At 37.5% G+C, this 9,139-nt stretch overlaps 1 protein-coding gene across 1 annotated transcript; it reads right to left on the minus strand.

Annotated features, from left to right (window-relative positions):
* Positions 1-7,864: 7,864 nt before the first annotated feature.
* Positions 7,865-8,926, minus strand: LOC149155924 (uncharacterized). Its single transcript, XM_089444573.1, has one exon. It carries the CDS (start codon positions 8,924-8,926, stop codon positions 7,865-7,867), a length of 1,062 nt encoding a protein of 353 aa, XP_089300699.1.
* Between the last annotated feature and the right edge of the window lie 213 nt (positions 8,927-9,139).

The following is a 9,139-nucleotide window of genomic DNA, read 5'->3' on the forward strand; positions in this document are numbered from 1 at the left end:
TTATGACTCAAATTCAGAACATTCATCTGATTCCAAAGCATTCAGCTCGGCCACCAGTGACTTCTTGGCCCGACACTCACTTCTGTTCTGAGTGAAGCTCTTATGGAACTCACACCACTTTCTTGTGTCCTTCTTCAACTTCACGGTGTTGTTATTTTCTTATGGCTTTCACGGGTTGCCTTGGGCCACGCCACCTTGGCTTTGTCCTTTGTTTTATAGTTTGGGGGCACCTTTCCCTTGCTTCAGATTCACAAATCCATAGTCTCACTTCTTCTATTTAAACTTATGCTCGATCTTGATTGCTTATTGGTACATCATGGAAAGCGAGGAGATATCCATGAACTCCATCTAGTCCTAGATGTACCTATGTAGGTAGTTGCGGTACTTGAGTACCAAATGTTTCTTAGAATCCTTGATACCTAACTTCATGTGAAGGGTATGAAATACATTGGTAAACTCTCGCACATCTTAGTCCCTTCCCGGTGGTATTGTTGTCCACTTTATGTATCTATCCTCATAGCTACCAACAGGGTAGTACTACCCCTTGATGGCATCCCAAAATGAATTCCAAGTGGATGCGGCTAAAAACAATGAGGCCATACTTTCATCCTTCTGCTCATAGTACGTTTGCCACTAGTCCTTAACGTGGGGAGCAGCTTTGAGAAGAACAAAATTATTCTTTTCTAGGATAGAAAATTCATGAAGAGAAAAATATACTTCTAGTAGATTTAACCATTTATCTACGACGTCTGCATCTATTTGGCCCTCAAATATGGGAATGTCAAAGTTTACTTGTACCTTAAAAGGAGTGGAGCCTCCAAAGTGGTTTTTGGATGTGGATGCCACGCCAGGGGGCAACCGTTGAAGGATACGGTAAAATTTATCCACCATTATGTTCCTTTGTTTCTCGAGGGCTCCTCGAGCAATATTTTGATAGGATCTCTTGCCCTCTCGTCTTTCTTTTCTTCCACCATGGGTGGTCATTGGCATTTTCGAGGCTGATCTTGAAAAGGTTCAACCATATCGATCCCCAACTCATTATATCCGGACCTCATTGGGGACATGCAAAGAACAATAGAGAAAAAGCAGACTGCTCTGATATCACTAATCTGAATTTAAAAAAGAACGCAACAAATTACAGATAACCATAAATACAAGGATGGAGTATAAATAACTCTTCATTTCATTAATATCAAATACTAAAATATGCTTGTAAACAAAATGGAAATAAGACTAGCTCGGGCGATGGTAGTGTTGGGTCAATATACTGAGCAAATTAACACAAGTATTTTAAATACAAATCTTGGTTTGTAGAGCTTAGAAGCATGTCCAAAATATATGGATATCAACTATAATAAGATCTAGAAGATAATTTATGGAAACTGAAAGAAATGCACTTATAAACTAATTAAAAGTGCATATTAAAAATATAAAATTCAACTAAATAATTTCTAATTCAATATGTAATAAACAAGAGAAGTGGCTCCTAACTTAGGAGAACAAGATTGACCTTCTTCTACAATACTACTTGATGAATAGAAATAAAAAACCATTAATGAACAGTAGATTAAGGTGCATAAAAGAATAATAGAAGAGACTCCTAACTAAGGATGTCCTTCTTGTTCATTATAAATTCATTCAGCATTAATGCCATTGTTAGAAAACTGAAAATTCAGAAAATCACTTGAAAGCAAGAAAGATGAATTCTAGTTTACAATCTTTGATCAGATAAAAGGAGAGTTTAACTTAAACACTAGTTTTTCCCTTCATATGCATATTGGAATTAAACCAAGAATCATCAGCAAACATAATAAATCATCATACATCTAATTAAATAAACAAATCTGAAGCAAAACTAGTTTATAAAAATTAAGCTAAATTAACCATGAAGTGTACTTAGCTTGGTGTGGGGGCACTCCTCCCAATTCTTTCACACTTGAAAATATTATCAGCTACTGGAAACTCAGTCAATCATCCAAAACATTGAATATCAAAAGGAATATAGAGCACGTTCGTCAAATTAACTCAAAATATTCAGAAGTCTCAATATGAAATTATACAAATTCTACATATTCAAGCCTTCAATGTTTTGTCTTAAATACAGAAATATGAAACAAAATAAAATAAAATGCCTCTAACATCTATGTCCATCCTTATCCTATCTATCAAGGTCGAGCTCATCCATCCAATCACTCAAAATCTAGAAAATCCCATGAAATCCTATGTTTGGCCTATTTCCTAGGGATTTCCTGAATGACTGGTACTTTTTGACTATCTTTGACTGGATCTGTTTAAGCTCGGTTTCACCGAACCAATAGGAAAACATTCAATCTTAGCTCCCAAGGTGTCCTACAAGTATGAAATCAATGAAGCCATTACAATAATTTCTAGTCCTATCCAAAAATGCACTTCAAATCCAATTTTATTAAAAACATCTAAAAATTGCAAAACTTAATTTATATACCTTAATATGCATAAATTTGTAAAAATGGGGTGTATATTGATGGTAAATAGATAGGTAAAATGGAAATTAAGTGTATCTAATTAAGAAAAATTGGATCAAAACCGAGGGCCAACATCTCCCCCTTGTTGATGTACAAGCATGTCCTCATGCTTTCTTGTTTCTCTTGGACCTTCTCAGCTTTGATGTAAACCATGAACCTAATCTAGATGCCTCCTGCTATGCTGATTGAAGTAGACAGCCAATTCCTTTGTATTGCTCTTCCTTGTAGATTTTGGACATGACTTTTTGTTTTTCATACTTGTTCTTCCATAAGTTTTTGTCTTTGAGCCACCTGAAAGCTTACCTGATCATTCTTTGTTTTTAGTTTCCCAACTTCTTCATTTAGCTTTTCATTTTCCTTGATCGATTTTCAATTGGTTTTCTTGTATGTCTTGTTTTCTTTCTTTAGATGCCTCTCTATAATTCTTCTTATCTCCAATTGATCTAATAGCTCTTTTATTTTTCTAAGGTGCAACTCTTTTTCCAATTATTTCATCTTTCGAAAATGAAGTGGCTTCAACATTATCAAAGTATGAATATTTCTCTAATGTCTTTCCATAGGCTTCTTTTTCCAATCTCTCAATGATTTCATCAACTATTTTTGATGTCGAAGGTGTTTCAACAATCTTAAACTCAGGGTCTTTCTCGTTACTACTTGTTTATGCCGAACTTTTTCTCGTATGCCTCCTAGGAGTGGATATGAAAGATTCTTCTCTCTCAACCATGATAGTATTTTGTTGCTTTTTGGACATTGTCCTTGGATAAAGAGGTGAGTTCATTATGCTCCTTGTTTCATGAACTGGTTTAAACTTCTCCTCTATGACTTGTTCTTCAAAATGATGTTGAACTAAAAACTCTTTCCACACTACACCCTTGGCTTTCACTTGATACTCTACAAGAATTTTGATGAGTCCCTGGTGGTAGATTTGTGCTTCCTTGGGTTTAGTTTCATTTCTCACATTCTCTATCATTTTAATCATATTTTTAGAGAAGAAATATGGCAAATTGATTTTCACTTCTCCTTTGATATGTTGGAGCAATCTGATAGGATAAAGATGTACCAGACTATGGCCTTTGTCACATGTGAAAAACTTCTGAATGATTAAAACCAATTCTACCCATGGCTCATTAAACCACTCCCTAGGTATTCCCTTGGTTCTATCAAATGAACCCTTCCTATTTTTGTCTAAAAATAAATTCCACCCCTTTTCTTTAAAGTGAAAGCCCTTACAATGTTGTTCTCCTGATAGTGGTAGATCTAAGGCCTAAGAAATGAATTGTGGGCTTAATGGGATAACTAGGTTTCCCACCATGGTTTGATATTGTGCATAATTGTTTATGAACTACCTAGTGATGCTTTCATTGTGTCCACTAAAAATTTGAAGGAATTCTGTTAGACCAGCTTGATACAGTTTTTCTATGGTCTCTTTTTCCCAATGCTGTATCTGGAAATATTTTGGTTCTACCCTGGTAGCCATATGCTCTAAAAACCAATTTATATAAAATTGCGCTATCAACATTCTCATTTTCAAAATAAAAATTTATGCATACATACAGAACTTTTTTGATTATTCATGAATTATGGTGACAGGGCTGACCTCCTCTTTGATGCTCTTTACAAAAAAAAAAGAAATGAAATCAATCAATTTCAACCTCTGTTCTGCAACAAAAAAAACAATTTACTTTTCTTCAAAAACCAAAAAAACATTTCTCTTTATATACAAATATCATAAAAACATTTTGATCATGTTTTTATTGCTCCTTAACTCATAATTTGATCTCGGTTTTTTGGAAAGTTAATCCAAAATTCCCTGCTCTGTTTCAAAAATTCTCACTGTGCATATCAATGAAATGAATACAAATTATGCCCACTGTGTGTAAAATAGGAAAATTTTGTTTTGTGTATGTATCACAATCAGAATTGAAAACTCTGCTTTTTCACATACAACCAATCATGAAGAAATTGCGAGATTACCTGATCTGGAAGTGATTTCATGATATTTCGGAGATAACTTGAATTATTCTGTTAGACAACACCAATTCAATCAGAAATCTTCTTCGATACTTCCTAGGATTTGTTCATTAAATCAATGGTAAATACGTCTTTAATGGTGGCAATCAATCAGGTTGTTCAGCTGAAGTTTTAGCTCCTTTTTAACATGAGAGAATATAATGCTTAACATGAGTTTTTTTCCTTGAAATCTGTTAACAATAGGAGGTGATCTCTTACCTTCTTTTACGCGATTTATGGAGTCTATTGCAGTGCTCAGTCAACCTAAACGTTAAGAAAATATCGAAACTTCTTGAAAATTGATTCCTTCTTCCTTCCACACATGCCTATATATTTTGCGTTGCTTCCTCTATTCAGGGTTCTTCCTTTATGCAACCCTTTCTCTTCTTTGTTTTCGTTTTGCTACTTATTTCTCCTTCAACAAGAGTGGTGTATGCGTGCACATGAATTCACAACATTATGCACCTCTACCTAAGCAAAATTTGGCTATGATGGTGGAAAAAAAAATTAATACAAAGCTTCGTTTACACAGTGACAAAATAGTAGTGGTTTACAATGTTTGAAGCGCGTGTACGTTTGTTTGAATGATTTTGACCATTTCTACATTTTAGCACATACTTCTGACTACGTAACTTTAACTTCCATGTGTCCTATTGACAGTGTTCCACCATCCTCCTTTCCTCCATGGTGTCTATGCCTATCTCATTACCGTAAACCATGTTCTATGCTCCACTCATGTCTTTGTACGCTCATACCTTCATTCCTTTGCATGCCCATCGAAATGCATCATGGCTTCATTGCATACCTTCATTCCTTTGCATGCCCATCGAAATGCATCATGGATTCAATGCATACCTTCGTTCCTTTGCGTTTGACTGCATCATTTTGACTTGGCTATGCCTTTATCCTTTTATATTTTGTGCTTAATTAAGTCCTTTATTATGTATATTGCACTTTTCTCCATAACCTAGGTATATTTCACTTTCCATTTTTCATTGTTTAATTTAATTTTAAAATGACCGTAGAATGCTCATGTCTAAAATTAAATTTCTAAGACACTAACCTTTGTTGTTTTTTGTAGGTCAACAAGGATTTGAATATTGAGCCTTCAATTTTTGATCCATATGCTTTAAGAAAATAATTACGATTAATGTGATGGTTTTTTTTATGATATGGAATGATGGTATAGCGAATGATGGTTAAATGTAGGAAAGGGTAATGAATAGGTCATGATACTAGTGGGGATAATATTAAAGGTAGGAATAGAATGCATATCAAGCACTAAATTAGTCTTAACAACTTCTATAAAAATTTAAAAAAAAATCGAAATTTTAAGAGAAAAATTATTACTTATTGTACTTGTACTCCCATAAAATATTTGATGTCAATGATGTCCTCTGGTCAAATGATAGTTCACAATGTCTTTGATGGATCTTCTAGGATATATCGAAATGTAGAGACTTATTTCTGCTTCATGGTTTTACATCTGACATTGATTGAGGATCTTGAATGTTGATGTTGTTCAGGTGCCTTTTGCAGTTTGTAATTGATGTTTCAGGTCCCTTCTGACATGTACTTTTCACAAATATTTTATGTTTCTTCTGTCATATTATACATGTTCCTTCTGCATAATGATATCTCAAGTCCCTTCTGCGCAATATTTTCAATGATGTATTAGGTCCCTTCTATCATGTAATTCAGGTTCCTTTCGCAATTCAGTGGCTCAAACTATTTGCATAGTTTTATTACAAAATTCCCCCTTGCTTATGTTAAGACTTGTCCTCAAGTGTTACATTTCTTCGAGGATTATTTCTACAAACTCAAACACAAGTAAGAGTAAAACAAGGTAAAGAATTAACACAGGCCAAACTAGTTGGTTTTCCTATACGAATTCAAGTTTGCTTTGTGCCAGTTTCTTGGATTTTCACAAGCAAACTTATTTTTTTTCTGTGGAAAAAGTCGTAATTTCTATTAGATCGTGAGAAATTACATTCTGTAAATGCCTAGGCTTATGCATAATGAGGTTGGTCGCCTTCTGGATAGTAGCAAAAAGACGGTTTGACTAAAACCATGTACAAGTATAAATATTTAGACTTGTGCCTCCACGCAGGGAGTTCATAAGATCTCTGAGAGATTTTGCAACAAAAACAATAGTAAAGATGAAAAAGAGTGTGCTCCACGCAGGGAGACAAACCGGTACATACCAAAACCAAAACCAGAAATATCAAAAATTCTGAATGTCAGATAGTTCTATGATGAGGCTATTTTAGATTCCAAGTGATAACAACAGTTAATACCCAATAACTTATGAGAAGCCATTGGGCCAAAAAAACAAAAACTGTGAAAGTTAAAAAAAAACCGCTGTATAGTTATGTCTCCTCGAGAGAGTGCAGATGTACAAAAGGCCTATGGTAATGTTGGTGGAAAATTCCATCCACTTCTTCCTGTATCAACCAGTCTTCTTCCTGCCTTTGAGCTGCCTGTTTTGATAGGAGGTCTGCCCCTGTGTTGCACTCCCTATAAATGTGTTGACAAACAAAATTTTCAAAAGTTGTTATAAGCCTATGTGCCTCATCCAAAATATGTCTCAAAGAATAAGCAGAGTAGTAAGATGTTCTATTGAGCCAATTGCAGACAAGTTTTGAGTCCCCAAACAGTTGTAGTTTTGTGCAGCGTTTCTCAAGTGCAAAGTGGATGAGGTGTTTGGTTGTAGATAGCTCGGCAAAGTTATTTGTGCCCCTTCCCAGGTGCATCTGAATTTTGAAACAATGGTCGTCCCTTAGGTAGAGGAGGGCCCCTCCCCCACAGCCTTCTGCTTGGGCTGAGCCGTCAAAGTAGGCCCAAGGGTAAGTTTTGTCAATGAGCTCAGGGCGGATGGATCTAGGGGGGATCTGAGAGAGGTCATCTGGGAGGAGTCCGAAGTCGGCAAGGATATGAGATCTGATGTTGGGCCAGATGGGGTCCTTTTGGTCAAATATGGCTCGGTTCCTCGCCATCCAGATAGCCCAGCACATAAGGAGTGGTATATTCCTATCTCTTCCTTTGTGTTTCTCTAGCCAGTTCAGTCAGGCCTCTATAATGAATCGCCCTTGCCATTGATGAAGGGATTGGGAGGATGAGGATATGAGGGTCCATTTCTCGTTGACAATAGGGAAGGACATAAATAAATTGTCAGTGTCTTCCTCATTACTCCTACAGAGGTGACACCAGAATGGCCCATGGAAGGATCGCCTCATCAAATTTGCGCCTGTGGGGATTTTGTTGAAAAGGATGGTCCACATAAGCATTCACATTCTGGGAGCTGCTTTGAGCTTCCATAGTGCTTTCCACCATTGCTATACGTTTGTTGGCTAGACTTGTTGCATGAGCTTTAAATAGCCTTCCTTGGGGGTGTATGTTCCATTTTTTGCATGTGCCCATACGATCTCATCTTCTTCTTCCGTTATCCTGATGTGTGCTTGAGTGAGAGCTTCTGTAAAGTCCTCCCAATCATGCCTCCAATGTCCCGGGATGTGGAGATCTTGTGTTGTCTTCCAGGCCTGCTGGAAAAGAGTGGTGTTTTCTTGATCTACTATGTGGGCTATGTGAGAAACACCCTGGTCCTGTAGATGAGCGATCAACTGTGCTGGAAGTCGATGGGCGTTGCCACACCCAATCCAGGGGTCCATTCCTATGCGAACAGCATTCCCCTGATGTATCCTCCATGTTAAGCCTTCTCGTATGAGGGGGAGGGAATTGAGTACAACTTTCCATATATTGGAATGCCTTCCGCTCACCCTGTGTTCCCTGCATATCCAGCCGATTATGTTTTCCGGGGCAATGTATTTTTCATATACTACTCTTGTCCAGAGGCTGTGTGAGGTAATGAGCTGCCATCCTAGCTTCGCTGCCAGTGCTTTTGCAAAAAAGTCCAACCTTTTAATACCCCATCCTCCCCATCTCTTAGAACTCGCTATAGTGTCCCATTTTACCCAATCGAAAAGGTTCCCCTGCTTGTTCCCCTTCCATAGGAATCTGCAGCAAATCTTTTGTAATCTGGCTAGAATTCCTCTGGGAATCCAGGCCAATGACATCCAGTATATGGGAGTTGCTTCTAGCACTGCTTTGATGAGGGTGAGTCTTCCATCCCGTGTAAGGTACCTGTTGTACCACACATTCAATCTCTTTTCCACCTTTGCAATAAGCCATACCCAATCAACGATTTTGTATCCCCCAGGTTTCACTCGGAAGCCTAGATATTTCAACCCTTCCTCCATAGGATGTGAAGGGAAAGGAAACCGGTGTCGAGTGAAAAAAACTTCATGTTGCGAGCAGCCTATAGCTGTGAGGGTGGATTTGTGTACATTTATGATCATGCCTGTAGCCTTCTGAAAGAGGTTGAAAACAAACTGCAAGGTAGAGGTGTCGGCCATGCTGCCGTTTAAGAAAATGAGCACATCGTCTACAAACAGGAGATGGGTGAGAGAGCAGTTTTCCGTGATTTTTATACCAGCAATCCTGCCCCTCCTGTGTTCTGTCCCTATCAATCTGCTTAGCCCTTCCATGATGAGCAGGAAAAGTAATGGTGAGAGGGGGCACCCCTGCCTGAGACCTCTTTCGGCTGTGAAGAAAGGAGTGGGGGATCC

This window comes from Pinus tabuliformis, chromosome 9, assembly GCF_031772625.1.
Source record: "Pinus tabuliformis cultivar Carrire ecotype Pingquan chromosome 9, CPIR1, whole genome shotgun sequence".
In the NCBI taxonomy this organism is placed as follows: domain Eukaryota; kingdom Viridiplantae; phylum Streptophyta; class Pinopsida; order Pinales; family Pinaceae; genus Pinus; species Pinus tabuliformis.